The sequence below is a fragment of the Buteo buteo genome, chromosome 3 (genome assembly GCF_964188355.1).
Source record: "Buteo buteo chromosome 3, bButBut1.hap1.1, whole genome shotgun sequence".
Taxonomy (NCBI): Eukaryota; Metazoa; Chordata; class Aves; order Accipitriformes; family Accipitridae; genus Buteo; species Buteo buteo.
The window spans coordinates 32,374,353-32,395,744 of record NC_134173.1 but is presented as its reverse complement, the minus strand read 5'-3'; the positions used below and the strand labels follow the sequence as shown (position 1 = coordinate 32,395,744).

Sequence of the window (21,392 nt, the reverse complement as noted above, 5' to 3'; positions counted from 1 at the left end):
GAGAGCCTTGTGTATTTCTGTCTTGCATTGCTGCCACAAACCCGTAGACTAGTAAGGTTCACTTGTGAAAAGATGCAAGCTGCAACTGCAGTAGGTACCTTAGAAGGACAAGAAATGTTTTCTTCACCACTGGATGCAACAAACATGCCTGGTAGTAAAAAAGCATTTTACTTTCCCTGATATGTTCGGTCCTTCACCTGACGCAACAAACTGGCATGATGGGTGACAGAACCAGCCACTAAAAGATCATAAAATTATTTTTAAAACAAAGTGACAACCCACAAGAAAGATTGAACCAAAGCCTTTTAGAGAATTCAAGTCATTAGCCAATCTAACTCTGTTCAGATCTCCTTCCAGAACACAGTATTTAGAAAGCACATTTATCAGAACAGGAAATGATTAAGAGTGGTCCTATGTATTCCACTAAAACTTCTCCACCATTTCCTTCAAAAATGATTTAAAACAAATTCAAACCAATCTCTCCTCCAATTTGGCCTGAGGAGTCCCAAGACAGTTTGGAAGACAAAGTTAGATAAATCAACACCCAGCAGCTTTCTCACTGTCCTCACGGCTCTTTGCAGAGTACAAAACTATTAGCAAATTATCCATAATGGCAAACAACAGAGCACCTCACCAGAGGTAGGGAAACAAGAAAGACAAAAGCCTTCAACTTCCTATTAATGTTGTTAACTCTTCCGACTTTATCCTTTCTCTCCTTTCAGAGGAGAGCGCTGCACTCCCAGACGTGCATGCTCTGCTCTTTCCTGGGGCCTCTTCTGCTGTAGCACCAGGCAGGCTACCAACAGGAGACAGACAAGACCCTTTTTCTTTGCTTCACCTCTCAAGATGGAGGTCAGGGCCCTGACAAGGAAAACATATATCACTTTTCTTCTCCCTAGTACTCCTGAAGACTCTCGGCAGTGCTGTGAAGAGAGCCATGCTGCCGAGAGGTGCCAGGCCTGAGGAAATGCAGATGCCTCCTGCGGCACGCAGCCGCAAGAAAACTAACACAGGCCACTTGAATCTTGTTAAAAACAGCAGGCAAACATGGGGAGAAGGGGGGAAGACAGCAAAGAGGGGGCATTCGATATGCAGATGCCAAGATAGCAATGCTGTCAGCTGCACTTAAAGTTGTTGCTCTCCAGAGCTGTGCAAGAAAGAATATGGAGCTCAGCTGGAGCCTTAAATTAAACAAAGCAAAGGGGCTGGATTAGCATGCACAAACAGCCTGGTGCTTCAAACAACATAAAAATACAGTCTGGGAATGACAGCACAAGGCAGCAAGGTCTAATATCTGTTTATGTCATTGTGGTAGCTCCTGCAATCCATCAGATTTTGTACACCCAGAAAGTGGTACGCAGGAGTCTGTTATACTTAGCTAATAAGACATCCAGCAAATTTCACAAACTAGGCACAAAGAAGTACAGCTACCTCAGTGACACTCTGGATCACCTACAAGAGCATATACACATACATGCAAGCACCTGGAAGTATGACTACTGGGATCAAAGAAATTTCCTTCAAAATAGCCACCCTGGACTTTCAACATTTTTACACCACTGAAAAGACACTTAATGAGTGTCAAGACACTCATATGACTGACTGCGTCATTCTTCAGGAGGATAATGAGCCAATTCAGCTACACTGAGATTTCAACTCCTATCTCTCAGAATTATAAAGAAAAGTCTTCCCAAGATACTTTAAACCATCAAAGCAAGGAACATCTGAGCCAGTTAGGTATTAGCTGAACTAGTATCTTCAATCCTGATTTAAAATTTACGGAGTCATTGTTTAACTGGAGACTTAAGAGAAGCTAGTTTTAATACAGAGAGCCACAATTCACCAAGAAATGTGCTGTTTCCTATTCTGATAATCTGAGCAAATCATGGAAACAGAAAGTTGAGAGGAGAACTATTGTCTGTGATTAAGTAAAAAACCTTCAACTCTTCATTTCTGGATCAGAAGATGCAGAGACATCCCTGCAGATGGGATGCAGCAGAAAGCAGCTGGTGCACAAGTTCAGTTTTGTCTAGTAGTTCAGGTATAAATCATTCCACCTTGCTGATATGAAAGCAAAAGTCATCTGTTTCTGTACCACTATTGACTTGCAGTCTTTTGATTAATAGGTGTTGCCTAAAAAGCCCACCTGAAGAGCCCTGCTAGAAGAGACCAGTTCTGCCCACAAAAGTAAGGTTTCAGTTTTGGGGGAGACAGAGAGGAGAGAGGCAGGGAAGGAAGAAGGATGTTGCCCAGACTGGTTATGCTGTCTCCATCCTTAGAGTTTTCCAAGATCCAACTGGATAAAGCCCTAAGCAACCTTGTCTGACCTTGCACCTGAGCCTGCTTTCTGCAGGTTGAACTGGAGACATTTTGAAGTCTCTTCCAACCTGAACTATTGCATGAAGTACACATTTAGAAATAAGAGTAAGCTTGTGGGTATTCTTGTATATATTCTAATAAGCTTCCTTTGGTAATGGACCGACAAGTTCTTGCAATAATATTGTCGTATCATCACCCTTTATCAGTGTTAAGTCATCAGTCTGACAGGATGACACAAATTCCATTTGCCATAATAATGATTCCCTACCTTGAGATAACCTATTTTAAATTCTGTTACACAACAATAGTTCTAGATTCAATTCTAATTACCAAACCAATTATAGTTATAATTAGCATTATAATGGATCAAGAGAGCAAGAACATAAAAGCAGACCCAGAAATAACAGCAAAAACTTGGCCTACTCATCTTTTAAGTGATCTCTTCAGAACTTCATTCGGTATGTTGAATCCCCCTCAATGTAGTACCACAGAAGGACTCAGTTGTTGTTTTTTTTTTAAAAGCAAAGACAAGACAGTAATAAATCCATGAACTAAGCAACTGAGTGAACCTTATTTTGATAGATGAGAAGGCCTCAGGTAAAAGACATACACCTACATACATCCATGTGCAGGAAAGACTTCTCAAATAATGTGTTCTTCACTCAGAGAAAACCCCCAAATTAACCTTTTGCACAATATTACAATGATTTTTGCACAAGATGCAACAACATCACATCAATTCGCCCACTGACAGGGCACACAGACTGCAGCACAACAGAGAGCTGAAAACACGGTGGTGATCCATTTAACAGAGTTTTGAAACTTATAAAATATGGCAATTCTCTTTTTCAGTTGCCTGTCATCATACAGCAAAATACTTTGGGGATATTACCATTCTGTATGTATTTAAAGGAAACAAGCTGTTAACCAGGTGGCTTTTTGATGAATTTTCAGCCAAATTAGAAGTTAAGATCAGCAGACAAGCTTATTAGCGTGCTCTGCAATAAAGAGGGTCTGCTATAACAAGTTAAGCTTTATTAATGCTGCATAGCAAGTACAGATGACTATCTAATTCCTACACATTAGCAATATAAAGGGCAAAAAATTATCCTCACACCATTCTGTGATAAGTCTCACTTGCCTTGCCTATAAAGCAAGCAAATCTGGCTACTCAACAGAAACTGGTAAGTAGATTTAACACACAAGACAAAAAGAAAAGACCATACTGTGTGAGATACCAAAGTTATGTACTCCATAAAAACACTGGCCTACTTTAAGGGATTAAATTACAGAAAGTGTTTTAAGGAGGGATCTTAGTATGGAAGATGATGCCACTCAGTGCACAGGGCCAGAGAAAGTTCCCAGTTTAGGAGACAGTGTAGCAGGAGACATGAATTCACCTACAAGAGCACTAGATTTCATTTAATCCCTAGCATTAAAATATTTAGAAGTTGAAAATAATTCAGAGATTAACAACAGAACTTCATCTCATGAGACAAGGTCTCTGCACAAGTCAGACAAAAAGTAGTCATTACCAATGCATAAAAATATGTTAGATCAATTTTGAGGTGATTACATGGTGCTCTATCTGGAAAACACGTATGCTGCAAAATTGACATTAATGGTTAATCTTTATTTTAGCACCATAGTCTCCAAGAAAAAGGTCAACTAGGCATCCACCACAGGCAACTGAAAGCAGAGGAACTCTCAGAATAAAACCACCTGGGATCAGGCCTTGCTAGATCTTTGTCCTGCATCACCTTAAGCAAAAATTCAACCAGTTACAGGTCAAAGGAAAGTTAACAATTAAAAAATAACTCTCCCATCCCCTAAAAATATACAAAGGAAAGTAAAGCATGACCATGTCATATCTTGTACATGCCTTCTTCAAAAATTCTGAACTGAACGAAAACCAAAAATTAGCTAGCAGCTGCTCACCACAAGACCAGCTTCAACTTGCCTTCCTCATTATTTTCTACCAAGCAGCTTTACACGTCAGAGGTGGCTAGTTGATAGGAAAGACACAGCACAGGGACTCTGAACATAAACTGAATCCTGACTGTAGCTCTACACTCTACGGATTAGCAAGAGTTTTATCTTCATACCAAAACAATACATGAAGTTTTTCTACATAGTTAATTATCACTGAATAAAAGTAATTTTCAAATTAGATCTGTTGTTAAATAAGGGGGGAAAAAAAAGCCATTAAGTTATTCACCTTTTGAGATTTCCCATTAGAAACCTACTACACTCCTACCATGGGTAAATACTACCATAAAGATATTTTGGCAGCAATCCGAAACCTCCAGAACCTCTTGGTATTTGGCATATTTTGAAGTGGGGTAAAATAAATTTCATGGTCTTTTGATTATCCACACACTCCATTAGGTTCCAGAGATTTAGTAAATACCGCAAAAAATGATGATATATCAACATTTGGATTTTTTTCCTTCCCCTACCATGAAGTAGGCCACAAAATTAACAGGCCTTTTTAAAGAATACTCATACAGCAAGTGACCTCCTATAGTGAACACTGCTTTTCTCTTCTCTCTTGGAAACCTCTCAAACAGCTTGCCTGCAATTTTTCTAGGAAAACAGCATATCCCAAGTAAAGCAAAACAAAGACTGCAACAGGCACAGCGATCGCTGGGGATTTACCCTCCTGCATACACCAAATTCCCAGAAGAAAGTTTACTGGTGAGGCTGACCACCCATGAAAATTCCCGCAGCATGGCACTCCAACTGGGAGGGGGGAAGGGGAAATCTGCACAGGCATCCTCAGATACCCAGTGTACCCACATCCTTTGTAGTGGCATAACTATTCTGCTTAGGGTTAAAAACTTTATTGCAGTATGGTTGCATCCGAAAAAGCCCTCCTGTGAGCACCACTTACTGATATGAACACGTCTCACAACATTTCTCCAACTCTCCTTCTACATTGAGCTAAGTCACACTGGTATAATAAAAACAGAACAACTTTTACTGCTTGCTTAAATCCCAGTTCTGTTTTCCCAGGTTAATGCGGACCGTGCAGCCTCTTCTGATGCCGCTGCCCAGGACTCGAGCTATTTTAAATCAATTCTCCACGAACCTGAAAAACACTTGACTAACCCTTGGTGAACTCCGAAGTACAGACGCTGAACTGCCACCGACACCCACGCGAGCGACCCGAAAGCCGGCTCACACGTGTCACCACAGCAGCCGGCACGCTGCCATGCGCTACGTCCAGACCCGCTTTATTGACCCTCGGCCGCAGCGCGACAGCGTCCCCGGACAGGCAGCAGGACCCTGCCGCGGGACTGATCCACGGGGAGACCGGGAACGGCTCTTCCTCCGGCCGCGGAACTCACTGTCGCACCCCACCCATACTCTCTCCCGGTGATTTCGGTAAAGAATCCATACACAAACTTAAATGGCTTTAGTAAGGCTTTAATCCGCTTCGGTAACAGCCTTCCCCGTCCCCCTCTCTACCGCCGGCCGAAGTGCGGCCCGCTTCCCTCCCTCGTCGGCGGGCAGGGGCACGACTTCAGCCTGCCTGCCAGGGCCGGCCCGGCGCTCTCCCCGCCGCCGGCGGAGCAGCCGCCGGCGGAGGGGAGCGCCCGCGGCCGGATCGGCGGCCGGGGCCGGGGCCGGGGCCGGGGCCGCCGCGCAGCCCGGGCCTGCGGCGCCCTCTGCCGGAGCCTCGCCTGCAGCGCCTGGCGGCGGCCGCGGCCCCGGCAGCCGGCGCCGCCCGAGGGAGCGGGCTCGGGGCGGGGCGGCCCGCAGGCGGGAGGGAGCGTGTGCCCTCAGCGGGCTCTGCGCCCCGGGCGGCGGCGGCGGCAGGGCAGCCTAGCTGCGCCAGGGCTGCTCGAGCAAGGCTCCCCGGAGCCTCCCCTCGACCAGCCGAGCTTCCCCTGCTCTGCCAGATGACCGCTGCCCCTTGCCCCCTCGCCGGGCTCCTCTCAGAAGGGTCAGAGCCCGCCTCGGCTTCCTCCAGGCCGGGCAAACCCAGTCCCTCCGCTCTGCCCGGCCGTGCCAGCCCCGGCTGGCTGGGCAGCCCAGCTGGTCGCCTCTCCTTCGCATCCTGGGGAGCACTGCAGGCGCGGGGGCTCGCTGGTGCGGTGCTTGCGGATGCAGCCAGCCTCCAGCACCAGAGGTTAAATGTTAACTTCGCCTAGGATAGTGTCAAGTCTGGAGTCTTTTAATACAAGTCATTTCACTGTAAGACACTAAATAGATTTCTGCTATTTATTCTATAGTTGATACAGCATGCCTTCTTTATAAATAAAGTTATATTTACTACAGTAAAAAAACCAAACCAAAACACCAAACCCAACCACCAAATCTTAGCTGGTAAGATTCAATATTTACTGCTGTCCCTTTGCTGAGCCCTGCAATCCTCATCACTGAAAAGGGAGTCCTGTAGTTAGTCCCTTACCTCATCGTCGCTCTGAGAACACACTCTATTCACAATACCTGGGTTTTATATAGTCAAGGTCTCAAAGTACTTAAGAGAAATAGGTACCCATCTCACCCACCACATTACAGGAAACTCGGACATCAGCTGGCTACAGGCAGCCCTGGGCTGCAGAGAATCCAGATCATCACATCTCTAGTGAGAAACCTACCCACTCGGTCACTTTCTGCACACGCGTTGAAATACAAGAAATTTCATTTAAACATAAGAACAAGCTTCTTTATGCTAGGGTGACCAAGCACTGGCACAGGTTGCCCAGAGAGGTTGTGGAGTTTCCAACCTTAGAGATACTCAAACCCCAACCGGACACAGCCCTGAGCAACCAGCTCCAGCTGACTCTGCTTTGAGCAGAGGGGTTTGACTAGACCACCTCCAGAGGTGCCTTCCTGCCTCAGTCATCCCATATAAATACACTCCATAATTACAGTAGAAGCTTTTTTTTTTCCTTAAACTTGAAACAGTTTCTTACCTTACAAAGTTCATTATTCTCCTCTTTGACAGGCAGAGAATTAAGATTTGTGCAAGAGTCTGAGTCTGATATTTCCAGTGAGCTGTCATCTTTTTCTGATTCATCACACCTATCGGTGGAATCACTACCCTTCTCCCAATCAATAAGCTCCGATTCATCTAAAATAAAATATTTGTAAAGAGTTTTTCTTAATCACCATATATTATTCATAAGCATGAAGTCAGAGTAATACTACGGTTATCCCGAACTTGGGAAAAAAAAATGCAACATTATTTTTTATGTATGTTCAACTGATCTTTATATTTAACTATTTGTATTCCTGTCTCTCATAAAAGTTAATCCTACTAGCAGACAATCTTCTGCAAAGAAAGGTATAAAAATCACATTTAAAAAAAAAAATTTCAAATGCAAAGAGGCAGTATATTTAACTGCTTAGGAAGGTAGGGTTTTTTTTAGTTTAGTTATTGATAGTTTTCCTAGGGTTTAATTGGGGGGGGGGGGGGGGGTCCCAGTTATGTTGGATTTTCAAGTGCGCTTGTTCAGAAAAAACTGTTCTAAGCAAATACCTCAGACAGCGACCTGGAACAGCTGAAAATTTGGTGTAAGTTAACATCTGCTATTAGTGGTAACCCTCACAGAGAAATTAAGAAGATACTTGAAATGGTCATGTCCTAAAAGACCATGGCTAAATACACAGGTTTGCAAATCAAACCTCCAAGTACATGAGATGGAGGCTTGTTTAGGATAAATTAATAGAAACAGGCACAAGAAATTTTTTTTTTTTTTTGGTCAAAAAAACCCACAACAAAATGGCAATAAACAAAGACATGCAGATAAAGATGCAGAACAGTTCCTCCACCATCCTCATGACCAGGTGGTATTTAATGCAACACCAGAAGTCTACTCATACCTCTGAGGATCTCCTGAAGCCAGTGGAAGCCTGAGCTGCCATAGCAGCCTCACCACCCTTCAGGTCCAAATGCCCCAAGGTACTGAGAGGAAGAATCTCATTGTATTTGTATAAATGAGCATGTTCGGAGGAAAGATGAAAGCTTTTGGGGGTTTCATTTTTTGCTTTTGTAAATGTCACATTTCTAACACCAAAAGAATCATGTATAAGGGAGAGGCAGCAGAGAAAGGAGGCACCCGCAGAACACTCCAGGCATCTGTACAGATCCATGGAACTGTGACAGTACCTTCTGGAATTGGCAGTGCTACTATCATCTAAATCACTAGTTTCTTCGTGGAACTTCCAAGCTTTTAAGTCACACAGACAAATAAACACACAGCTCCGGTGTTGCCTGCTTTTTCACACACATGAATGCATTTCTGTTTCGAACTGAGAAAGCTTCATCAGAAATTTTAAACACAGACATTGGTGACCAGGTAGCACAAAAAGGTTTCTCTTGAAGCTGCGTTGCAAGCTGCATGCAACTTGTGACAGCAGTGTAAATTCCTTAATAAAATACAAGACAATCAGTTTTGTCTTGTCACACTCAAGTACTAACACTCTGTCTCTGAAGGTGAACTTCACATGAAAGGACATGTCACTTTCAAAAATACTTTTTCAGGTATTGTCACCATACTTACAACTGTACCTATATATGCACACACACAGATACATGTGTAAAATACTGTAATTAGTGTATATGATGGTTACATGAAAAAGCATGGAAATTACAGTTCTTTCCCTCCCTGCTTCTTTCAATAACTGCTTTCAGTGTATTTGGGGGTTTAGAAGAAAAACAGGAAATGATTGGATTTCCTCAGTACCTTCAGGCAGATACATAATGCATCAGGGTTTCTTCATTTACACAGAGAAACCAAGTTTTGCTATCTTACAAGAGGAAAAACAAGTCTGTGTATTGTCTCTTAAAAAAAAAAATATAATTAAAGATTAAACCCTGCAGGATATACTTGCAGGAGACAAGTGCAATAGAATGATATTAATGGCAGGTTAGAAAGATTCCTAGTGAGCATTAGACTGCAGTCTAGAAAATGGACAGTCCTTCCATTTCAAAAAGAAGGAAACAAAATTACTAGGAGTTACAAAAGATGACCATCAGATATGTCAATGACACTGTTAAATCAATGACAAAAATATGGATGAAAGGAGGAAGATTTTGAATTTTTTATTTAAACCTAGGGAGCATGTTTAACTAGAGTCACACACAAAACAAAAAGTAAATCAGTCAATCCATTTGCTCAACTCAGTGGTGTTTGAACACTTTGCCAGACATCTAGGATGTGAAGTCTAGCTGTAATGCTTCAGATCTAGCTGATGTATTACAAACCTAATCTGATTTATTTTTCACATTGAAAATACTTTCTAACAAGTTCTAATGCAAATTATACATTATCCTAATTAACGCTTATATAATAGAGCACACAAGTAAAGATTTTTTTGTCTTCAGCCGCACTTTTTAATCAGTTTCTCTCCCCTCTGTCATCCCCTGCTCCATGAATTAGAAAGCAAATCCTAAGAACAAAACTCATGGTTGTTCGCACAATACAGCTAACGGGAAACAAGGAATACTGCATACCAAAATGAAAACTCATGCTACAGAACATGATGCTGTCTGCAGCTGCAAAGTCTGCGACATCTAGTCAGTAGATGCAGACAACAGTATCACCAGTAGAACACAGCGGGCAGAGAAAGCTGTTCACAACCCCAGTATCGGTACCACAACACAGAGAAGGAAATGGTACAAATAAATTATAATATACTGAAATGAACTGACATGCTTTACCTGCCTAACTATGCTCCTTTACTCCAAGGTTTAAAATTTTTGTACATTGATTTATACTAACAGCTTATTCCATTCTTGGACAAAATTGATGAAAAAAACCACCAGCTGATTTAACTGAAACAGGATTAGATCATGTTTTGTCAGAATGACCTCAAGGAATTTTCATTACAGCACTCGAAGTTGACAGAAGGTTTCTTTACAAATCTGCTTGCGTTTGAACTTACCTTCACTACTACTGTCCTCTAACAATAAATCATGTCTGCTAGGTGATTCTTCTGTTTCGGAAGCGTGACTTTTGCTGTGTAACCTTGGAATCAATGTCTTATTTTCATCATCTGAAAAATCACTGCCACTAGAGGTCCATATTATGCCCTCAGCTTCCTTAGAGCTTTCAGCAGCAGCAAATCCTAATGAAAAGAATTATAAAGTGTTAAGATTATTACAGAAATGTAATTTTGTTAAATTTAAAATTCTTAAAAATTAAACTATAATATTTTTGAACTGGAAAAAAATATCAATTCTGTCATGAGGTATCAGAGATTAATACTGGAGCATTAACTCACATGTATTTCTTATACATGTATGCATTATTTTCATTTTGGTTCTCCACAATGAATGCTAACACTTCATTTTATACAAGGCTATCATTCTGTCCTTCAGCAGAGTGAGGACAAGTAATGACTGTCTGACATATAGTCCTCTACACACAGTCCTAATGCTTCCACATGTGACCTTTTAAAATCATAAGTGGTTTAAATAAAGACCGTCCTTAGAATTCTGGGTTTGGGATTTCTCTGACTTTATACAATGAATAACAAATGAATAAAAGTATTCCATCAGTAGAGATTACTCTCCAGTTTTGTCCTGAGATTAAAAAATTTTAAACTTTTCAGGACTAACAAAGAATAGCTGTTGTGTTTTTGAAGTGAGACATTTAAATTCAAAATACATTTCTTCATCATTTTTAACAACAAAAGCAAGGAGAAAATGCTTTGCTAATGCTTAGCAAAGAACATACAGAATTAGCAATTATAGGAAGGCAGAACTTTCCACTTCCTACCACTACTAAAGCTTTTTAGGTAAATGGGAAGTTAGACAATTACTGGGGATTTGGAATTAGGCAGGAGGGCCCAGAGGAGAGAAACACAACCACATCTCCCTCCTCCTGCAACACACAGAGGTTCTTTTCAGAAATCTAGAGAAGCATGATTTTGAAACCCAAAAGGTAGACAAAAGGTGTGTAGCAGGTCACCTGCTTAACTCCAACAGAAGCAGCCCAGCTGCTGGAGCAAGTAGAAATACAAAGACTGAAGAAGCCACCACCCCCTCTTTCCTTCCCTTCTTCTGGATTCAAAAAGGGAAAGAACTGGCAGGAGTCAGTAAGTTCTCCTCCTCCTCCTCCTCTTTATTATGCCTAGAGTTCTTTTTTTAATCACAATATTAAACAGACTCAGATGCATATAGAAGACTCTGAAAGCAGGAGGTTGACAAAGGTCTGGGTTTGTATCTATTGCTCATACTTACATGTTTTCTCTCATGCCTGCTTGTCTGTCCCTAGCAGAAGAGAGAATAATTTCACCCTTTATCTAGACAGCTAAGGGTTGTTTTTCATTCCCTCCTCTTAAAAATGCGAAGAATTTCAATATACTGTCCCTGCTAGTACACGCACTATATACAGCATTAGTGATGCTTCTTTCATTTGTTCAAGAGCAATAGCTGAAGTGCCTGCAGCTTTGCAGAACATATTTCTGGCACTCTAGATGAATAGAGGAGCCCAATCACAATAACATCACGACTGTGTCTCTTATCAAGATTAGCTTCTGATTACAGTAACAGAAGAAGAAAGCAACCAGTATTTTGAGCCAACTTCTACTTTGATAAAGGGCAAAGCAAAGTGACAATCTTCTGACAACACTAACATGAAATAGTTATACCTGCTGCACTTTCAGCAGATGTTAACAGTGGTCCAAGATGCTTCTTAATCCTGGACTTCTTATCAGTAGCTCTCAGGGACTATATTAAAAAGAGGCAGAGAGATTTAATCACCAAGACATTAAAGGCAATTTTAACATGTAGTAATACAGTCAAAACTGTTATTCACCCACCACAACTTAGCAGCGCAATTTCAAATCAGTTTTTCTATCTTCTACTAGACTGTGATATAGTGAGTGAGGTAATAAAGCATGAGAACAGTAACATAAAAGGTGAATTTTCATTATTTTGGAAAATAAAAACTTACTGTGACTATGAAAGGAATCACATCCGACCTTGCAAAGAACAAGAGCCAGTGTTTTCAGCATTAAAATGTCAAAAGTGGGCAGGAAAAGCATGCTTGATAAAGCATGTGCCCTATTCAAAGGTTACAGAAAGAGGCACTCAGTGGCCCCGTCTCTGATTTTATTAAATCCCACAAGCTATGCGACAGTGTGACTGCTCAGTACCAGAAGTAGAAACAGAAAAGCAACTTGGCTGAAAATGATTTTCAGCACAAAGCACTTCTCACTCAGAGCAGGCTGAACATCTCTGTTCATGACCAGCAAGACCAACACACACAAAGAAAATTAAGCACAATTCCATGTATCATACAAAAGAGCATCTGCACCAAGACCCACATCTGCAGGGTAATCAAAAAGCAGGATTTTCTACAGTGAATTCATTATTGCAAACATACTCTTTAGATGTAGCAAAAAATCTTCAGATGCAAACTAGAGTCTTTTTGTTCCATATTTTTTAGGAAATGGAATACTTTATCCCAAAGGTCAAATTACTTTTGTATCCCTCAGTGTATTACTGAAATTTTCCAAGTGATAAGTACTACCTAAAACATATTAAATTATGCTCAGAAAATTACACTAACAAGTTAAGACAATGTCCTTATGTAACCTTGCTTTCCATTTTTGTCTACTGTGACAGTTACAACAATATGCTGTTAATTGGGAAACAACACAAAAAAGGGCAACATCTTCTAAATCAGCCAAGCGTGGAAATTGGTTTAACTGTCAGTTTGCATCTTTCTTACACCATTAAGTAAGCCAGCATTTTACCTCCAGCACTGAAGTGCTCTGAAAACCATCCCCACACCTAAGCCACGCATCCGAAATCGAAGTAGCAGCTACTGATGTCCTGACATTCGATTTTTTCAGCTGTAGGGGTGTCTCATCTGGGAAGGGTGTGCATTCTGCATTCCAAAATCGCTTCCGCTACAAGGAAAAACAAACCCATTAAAAACACTGTGTACACATAATTCTTTTCAAGTGAACTTTACTTAAGCTAGACCACCACTTTTTCTGAATACTCACAAATATAAATACCAATTTTAAATGAGCTGGGGGAAAAAAGTCTTGAACACTTGCAACCATTTTTTATGCAACACCATATAATAACAACCCTAATGTCATGGGTAAATTTAATTTCTGATAAGTACACCACTTTTTGTTGATCTAAGTTACATTTGTAGTAACTGTTAGCTGCCCAGTGAAGCAGAGAATATTATCCTTAACAGGAACAGCTCAGTAAAATACATTTTAACGAAATAATTCCTTCAAACTCACACTTAATCTGATTGAATTCTGTATTATAGAGGAGGTCAAACTAGATAATCATTATCCAGCTCTTCATTAAAAACCAACCAACCAGAAAACTCCAGACTCTTTCAGCTTTAAGAATTACATTTGTTTTCACAACCATTTCCCCAAAAATGGTAGACAAAGTGTTGCATTCCCCTTGCATGGGATGCTGGAAGTCATTTGGACTATTAGATAAGTCACGAAACAGGATGCTGATTAGCATCCAGTGCTAATTTCATGCAACAGATTTTAACATCCAAGAACAGCTGAAGCTGAGAGAATTGCCTGCTATCACATCCAAAGTTATCTTTAAGATTCTGCACCAGTTTATACATATAAATTGATCTTAAGCACGATAAACATCTTAGCGCACTCTGCTACTGAAACTTATCTTACAAAATGTTGACTATACTGCCTGAATAAGTCTTTCTTCTTTTGATACACTTTCTCTCAATCAACTGCAGTTCCTACCTATATTTAAGAATTACTCCAAAGTTATGTTAATCAGCATGTACATTTTCAGCCAGGCTGGTCCATCAGGCCTGTGACATATGCTTTAAACTAAGAAACATATGCAAAAAAAAAAAGTCTTTGGCAACTTTTGTCCATTTTGTAACTGATAATGTGTATTTGTTTCCTCTACTTCTTTTGAGTGCTTGCAAGTACTTGTTCTAGTACTTTCCAAAAAGCATACAGTGAGCAGCATCCCCTCTGGTCAGCTGGTCCCATTGTCGCACGGTGAGAAGGCAGAGTAAAACAAGTGGGCTTTGCAGATCCTGCTGATGGCAGCTGACCTTGCCAAGAGCCTCTTCTAAAAATCACTGGGGGTATTTACAGCACAAAGCAGCTACTACAAGAGGTCATTATCACCAAAGTCAAACTGTCCTCATAACTACTCCCACCGATATATAAATAAACACAACCTTGAATCTGATGTGGTATTAAATAAGGAATCAAAAGTACTTTAATAAGAACGTGATGTCAAGTAAGGAGGCTATGGCAGTTTAAACAAGAAGGGTTAACATTATTACACAAAGAGAATTTAAATCCTGCTTTCCTCCCAGTGAAGATGCTGGCCCAAGCTTCCATTTCCAGAGAGCTTAGACACGAACCTCCAGATTGTGGTATCCTCTTGGTAAGTATTCCTGCCTCTGCACAGAGGAAAGTATGGACAGGGAAAATACTAATAACTGAAACATGTCAAGACTCATTTTTTGGTTCTGTGGCAAAATGTCACAGCAAGGCCTCACTCCAGTTGGAGATGTTCGCTTCACCTCCATGTCCCCCAGAATGGATGTCTTCTGCCAGGCTCAGAGTTAACAGTATAACCAGTAGTGCTCCAAGGCTCAAAATCATGCCATGGCTCTAGTTGGCTTTTTCAATTTTGGGATTTTTTTTTGTTTGGTTTGGGGTTTGTTTGGTTTTTTTTAAACCTTAGCCAGTGCTGGAAGCCTTGTTTATATAAATGTTTTCATACCTTCAAGATGATTTTGCAAGATACATTTTTGCAGACAAAAACTTACAGTGTAAGATGCAGTTAATCTAAGCTTATTTCTTAAATGGGACACCCTAGTTTGAAGAATGTGTATCTGTGCCAATAACAGCATTACAACTTGTACATAGGTTTACAATACACTGCTTTTGACAGTCAATTAAAAGTAGAAACAGTTGCAAACAAGTGAAAAAGCCACATAAATGCATCCACAAAGAGTTATATAAAACAGGCTTCGTAATGTATTTCTGTTGTTAGGAAGCCCAGTAATCACAGAACTAGAGAATTACTCTCTGTTAAATTTCTCATCCATTTTATTCTTAAGACCATTACATACCCTGGAGACAGAATCCCTCTATTTTTCTATGCTGCGCAATACCAACAGAGCGAAGAAAGAGCACAGCATAAGATGCAGGAGATGAACAGCAGAATGTGGCAGCTGAGGTACAGCCAGTGGTGCCCATCTGTCAAGATTTGGGAAGGGAATGCCATATAATAATGGGCAGGATAAAAGCTACATGTTAACTCCCTCTCCCTAGGTAAGAAGAGTTAGGGTGCATATAGAAAAGGTATCCTTACAGTTGACAAGATTTTTAAAAATGCTAATATGAGTAGAACACATAGCTGGGTTTATGCTTAGATGGCATAGATGGTTATGCTTGTATTTAAATTAAGAGTGCAATGTGAAGTGGCTCTGGGAATGACTTTTAAACAGCTGGGAATATTTCTTCAGAGGCACTACACAAGCATGGCTGTGACAGGCAAAAAGATAGTTTTAATAGTTAATGAGTGTTAACGACAGAAGAGTGTTATTTAATCCTCCACTTCCCTAGCCCGGATAAAAGCAGGGCTGCTCAGGTTTTTAGAGCAGCACTACAGGGATGTCTCACCGCAGGTGGTCTCATGACAAACCAGAGACAACCGGAGTCCCCTCTCCCCCTTATTCCCGAGCACTTGGTACTCACCAGAGTCTGTGCAGACACAGTGATAAGGAACCAAACCAGCAGAAAACTTCTTTGGGAAGAAGCACTAGTTATCTACAGCTGGCACAGCAGTGGAAGAAAGTATACAAGGACCAGTGGGACCACTCCAGCAGCTGCTTGACACCATGTCAGCTTAATTACAACCTGAAGAACTGTCAGTACTGCTGACAGCTCTGGTTAATTACCTCTTTGTCTCACCACGCATCCTGCTCCCCAGATACAGGAAAATCTGAGAGTTTCTGCTAGCACCACACAGAAAAGTATAGCCACTACAGTCACTGAGAAAAACTGAAAGCAGTTCCTGAAGTCCCAGAACAAGAAATACACCCTCCAGACAAGATATTCTTTAGCTACTGCAAACTTCTGGCAGACACCATTTGGAGGGAAGAGAAAGAAAAGGACTTCATGATTGTTGATACTGACAGCAGTGACTTACAGCTCCATGCCTTTAATGCAGATACCTTTCCACCATTTCCCACATCCTACACAACCTTAAAAAAAAATTGAAAAAAACAACGCTAAAGACAACTCCCCTCATCCCAAACTCCTTGACAATATAAACCTCTACATATAAATACCTGATATGAACTCTGGAAATTGGACCTACAGCTTCAGTGCACAGTTACTGAGGGGGGAGTTCGTCATAGCACTGCTTGTATATGTGTATGGGTGCATGTATACACATACATACACATCCCAAAGTTTGGGGGTTTTTTAAAAGAAAAATATGCCATGTAAAAGTGTATCATTTCAACATGTATAAAGTAATGTTTATGTTCAAATATAAATGTAAAGCACACAACTGTATTTTTATTAAAAATCTGCAATATGAACACTGTGTGCAATAGAAAAGAGTTAAAGATATACATAGGTACGAAGTTATGAGACATGCCATTCAGAAGAAAAATTCTCAAGGACACAAACAACACCAGAGGGTTCCCTCTGGATGAAGACTACCACCCATAGAAGGGAAACACAGTGACCACACTTTTCACACGCAGCTAGCGTCACTGCGCTTCAAATTACAAATACACTACCATAGCAGGGAGGCCAGCTGCGAGGCAGCCGGCCACAGGCCCAGGAGTGGGTGCAAGCGAGCTGGGAGCAGCCCTGCAGGGCCTCTGTTCAGCTCTTCACCTTTGCGCAAAGTGGGACGGTACCTGTGCCTGTGCCTGGGAGGGCTCCACCACCCTTCCCCTGCAGAGCCTTCGGGGCTGCAGGTCCTCGACACCCTGGCACAGAGTTCTGGTGTCCAGTAACCTTTGCCGCAGGAATATGTTGGCTGGCATGCAGAAATGGAAAGTTTTAAAGGCTCTTTGCTTCTGCTACAGCCTGCTTCAAGGCAACAGAGAAACTAGTATTTTAAGAAACTTGTTTCTCAGGAATAAATATTTATAATGAAGCTAATCTGAAGGCCATGCTATTCCCAAAGAAATGCAGCGACAACAGCGAGTTCTCTTAATCTTGAGTCACAAGGTTAATCACCATCTTACACCCTCTGGTGTAAGAATGGGGCACACAAAAAATATCTTGTGTAATTTATTAATGTTATGCATTAAGTGCATAGAAACAAGATATTGGTATTAAAAAAAAAAGATCACTGAATCAGGCTCAAAAGAGCTAGAGCATGTAGACCTGGCGTACCTCATAAAAACCAAGACTTCCTACAAAAACAAGAGTCAGGCAAAGAATCTTGTAAATTGTGTAGAGTGTCTGAATACAAAATATGACCTCTGAAATTTTGAGTTAAAAAAGGGGAGGTTAGGACAGCTACCTCATGTAGAAATTGTCTCTTGACTGCTGTTCACGAAAGCATTGCATTTTGTCTCTGCAGCAGTTCCTTCTAAAGGAGTGAAAAAAAAATTAAATTACTCCTGCTGGTGTCAGTAGAATTAGGATAAAGCCCTCCACATAAAAGGCACAGCAAGCAAACACGCCCGCCCCCCACTGCCCCCATTACTTCTTTAGTTATTTCCAGTGAGATAAGGGTACATCAGCCTACATGGGTGCGGTTGTGAGGAAAAGGGAGACACACTCTGAAAATTCAATAAATATACATAGCAATTATGCAACAGACTACTAAAAGTATGGGGCCAGGGGGTTGGATTTGATTTTTAAATAGATGGTCCTATCTAGAACATTTCCACTCAATCAATCTATATTGTTACTTATGCCAAATACCTGTTGCCCAGAACTACCCTATACAAAGTCACTGGGACTGTACATTCAAAGACTACTCACTACACAGTCCTTTACACTCCGGACAATCCCACTCTCTTGGGGCTGCTCCAGAAACCACAGAATGAACCCCCAGGAAAACATGACCAATATATTATCTACCTCACATGCAAGTGGCATTCCTTTGACACTTCACCTTCTCTAACACGAAAAGCAACATAAGCTGAAGGACAAAAAATAACAATAAAATGTTTTACTACATGAACTCCTCCTGCTACTGACATGCAAATCCAGAAGCTAGTTATGTCACTTCAGAATCACTCAAAAGTATTCAAATACAGTTATTGCATTCTTCCCTAACAGAGCAGAACAAACAATAAAGTGCTGAAAATCACAGCTCTAGTTTCCAGAGACTTTTTGTGTTTAAAAAAACCCAAAAACTTTTGGAGGGAACAATCACATAAAAGTACACAGAAATATCAAATACTGACCAACAGCCATCCTCATCGTTCACCTTTGTCCTCATAGGCTTCACATAAAAGTACTCATAAACTAAGGGAAAGGAGTCTTGGGCTTCAAAAGCCCAATTTCAAGACAGCATAAAACTGAATTTGACAACGGGCATCTCATTTTCAGCAAAACTCAGTATTCGTGCTACTGAGCTACTGAAAGCGTAATTACTGTTTTTAGTGCCTGGACAGAAAGTGAAGTTTTAATTTAATATTAAAACATCCTTGCATTTTAAATCCTCAAGTGAGGATTTAAGTAAAGGTTGCAGAATTAAAACCATAGTCTGCATTTTTTTTTTCAAGGCAAGATTATTTTTTTTATTCCTATGAAAACCAGTTTGCATATTTTCCAAAGACGATTCGCAAGAATACATATGATCCTGAGAAAGGACCTCATCAAGTTATAATCATTTGTGAAAAAATCTAAACTGTATGATCACAATCACAATGACCTGACATACCTCCTTCCACACTGTCAGCATGCACGTGGGAAAGAAAAAAAAAAAAAGAAAAAAAAAATCTCAAAATACTTTTCCTGTTGATATTGATATGTGAGACCGATATTTTTAAAACACTGATTTAAAACCTTCCTTTGTGTTCGTAATTTTCACTACTCTTGATGAAAGGCTATTCTTATTGACTGAGAGATGTACATAAAATTACCATTTGAACATCAGGATTTTTTTAACCTACACATGCTTATTTAAGCAAGAATATAAATTACTATGTGCTTACATTGAGAAAAAAACCCCTCATGGAATAAGAATACTATTGAAATGTACTTTGTATTAATAACTGATGCCAAGCAGTTAGACAGAAATCTGCACTCTATCAAAGTGGTTAAAACAGAATTATTTTAGAAAAACTTTCACAAGATTAAATTATCCAAAACGTTTAGGATACATAACAAAAAGGTATGATGCTGTTATTGTATCAGGTTGGTTTGGTTTTTTAAATAGTTTAATTAATAGTCAGCAACTGGAGAGGACTGCTGTCTTTTCACTTGGCCAGTATAGTTTTCACTGATGTAAAAACGAGGAACATTATCTTTGTCTGCAAAAGAAACTACTATTATCAAAAGCTGTCATCACATTGCAACAAGAGTTGGTTAAACCTTGGCAGCTGAAGTGCGCAGCTTTTCACTAGTCAAGAACTTCAAAACTTTTTAGAAGAAAATATGTGTAGTGTCAGTATTAGAAGGTAACTTAAACGAAGTATAGTAGGTTGCTTTAAGCTTGTTGTTGACATTTTCTTCCATAAAAACTGATTTTAAGTGTGGTTATATTTAAAATTTCACACCATTTTATCCATATGCTAAATGGAAAACGAAATGCTTTAGAATCCAGATCTGCCATTGGAACTCTATTTGTACTTACACAGCAAACAACCACCCTTGTAGCCTGTCTTTCAGCAGTACCTCAGTATTAGCATAAGCACCGCCTATCAGAGACGGCATCCTAATTACTACGCTGCAGGTACCACCAAATGCACCGAGCAAACTACCAGAGTAAGGAGACAACCCCCCCCCCCCCCCAAAAAAAAAAAAAAAACCGCACAGCGCGCTTCTCCTCCCTCTACTCCCACTCATGCCCCAAGAAGCCAAGCTACTTGGAAGAACATTAAGCCCGGCAATCTTGAGAAGTCTCTTTTCCTCTCATGCTTTTACTTGCCCTGCACTTTTCCCCGGCTGTCACCTAGTAAAAAGGCTGAATTACACTCTCCCCTCAGCGCAGCTGCGCCTCCACTGTGCAACGATGACCGAAAGGTCAACGTTGCGCCATCGAGAACGCCACGAAGGCGGTGAAGGACCCCTTTTCCCGCCCCCGCTCCAGCGCGGCGGGCTGCCAGTACGCAAGCCTTGCCACGGAACGAGCCGGAGCGAGCTCTCCTCCTCCGGCAGCCGGCGGGGCCCGAGGCGCCGGCCCCGCTCCCCGCAAGCCGCTGGCTGCCAGCCTGGGCTCGGCGGCCCCAGCCGCCGCCCGCCTGCTCGGGACGCGCGCGGCCACACCACCGCCGCCGCCCGCCGCCGGGACCGCCCTCCCGCGGGGAGCCGGCTGCCTCTCCTCCGCACGCCGCCGCCCCGGGCCCCGGCGGCGGGAGCCGCGGCTCGGCCCTGAGGGAAGGCCAGGGCGGCCGGGACCCGCCGCAGCCCCCTCCCTCCCCTCCCGCGCGCGGGCAGGTACCTTCCTACTGGGCATCGCCCCTGACGAGGCAGCCACGTCCCCTGTCACGTGGCGGGGGAGCCCCGGGGGGGGCGGGGCAAAGGGGAACCCCCAGCCCGCTCCCCTCCCCGAGCCGGCGGCTACTCCCCCGCCCTTTCCAGCTTTGGCGCCGCGGGAGCCGCGGCTCCTGATTGGGCGGACGTGGCGGACCGCGGGTGACGTCGCGGGGAAGGCAGAGGCTTTCCGAGGAGGTGATGGGTGCAGTGCGCGCATGCGCTTTGTGGGGGCCGAGGGCGGGCGGGGCGGGGCTGGTGGCCGTGAGGGAGCGGGCGCCACCCCCTGCCTTCTCTCGCGTTTCCCCCGCCGCCGCCGCCGCGGTGGTGCGGGGTCTCGGCCGCTCCCCTCCCTCCTTCCCTGCGGGGCTCTGAGGCGCAGGCTGCGCCGAGGACGGGGTGCCGCCCCACCTCCCTGGCGCCGGGCAGGCCCTCCTCACGGCGCGGCGGTTGTG

The 21,392-nt window shown here is 42.3% G+C and overlaps 1 protein-coding gene across 3 annotated transcripts in view; it reads right to left on the bottom strand.

Annotated features, from left to right (window-relative positions):
- The window catches only part of SPIDR (scaffold protein involved in DNA repair), a 207,982-nt gene extending 186,951 nt beyond the window's left edge, over positions 1-21,031 (bottom strand). For all 3 annotated transcript variants that reach the window (XR_012649784.1, XM_075023258.1, XM_075023259.1), the window contains exons 1-5: positions 20,906-21,031; positions 13,039-13,194; positions 11,929-12,007; positions 10,219-10,401; positions 7,245-7,402 (exon numbers count right to left, since the gene is read on the bottom strand). Coding sequence is in view for 2 of the 3 variants with exons in the window: in XM_075023258.1 (XP_074879359.1) it covers positions 7,245-7,402; positions 10,219-10,401; positions 11,929-12,007; positions 13,039-13,194; positions 20,906-20,920 (591 nt within the window). In the remaining variant the exon portion in view is untranslated. The remainder of the gene's footprint in view (positions 1-7,244; positions 7,403-10,218; positions 10,402-11,928; positions 12,008-13,038; positions 13,195-20,905) is intronic.
- Between the last annotated feature and the right edge of the window lie 361 nt (positions 21,032-21,392).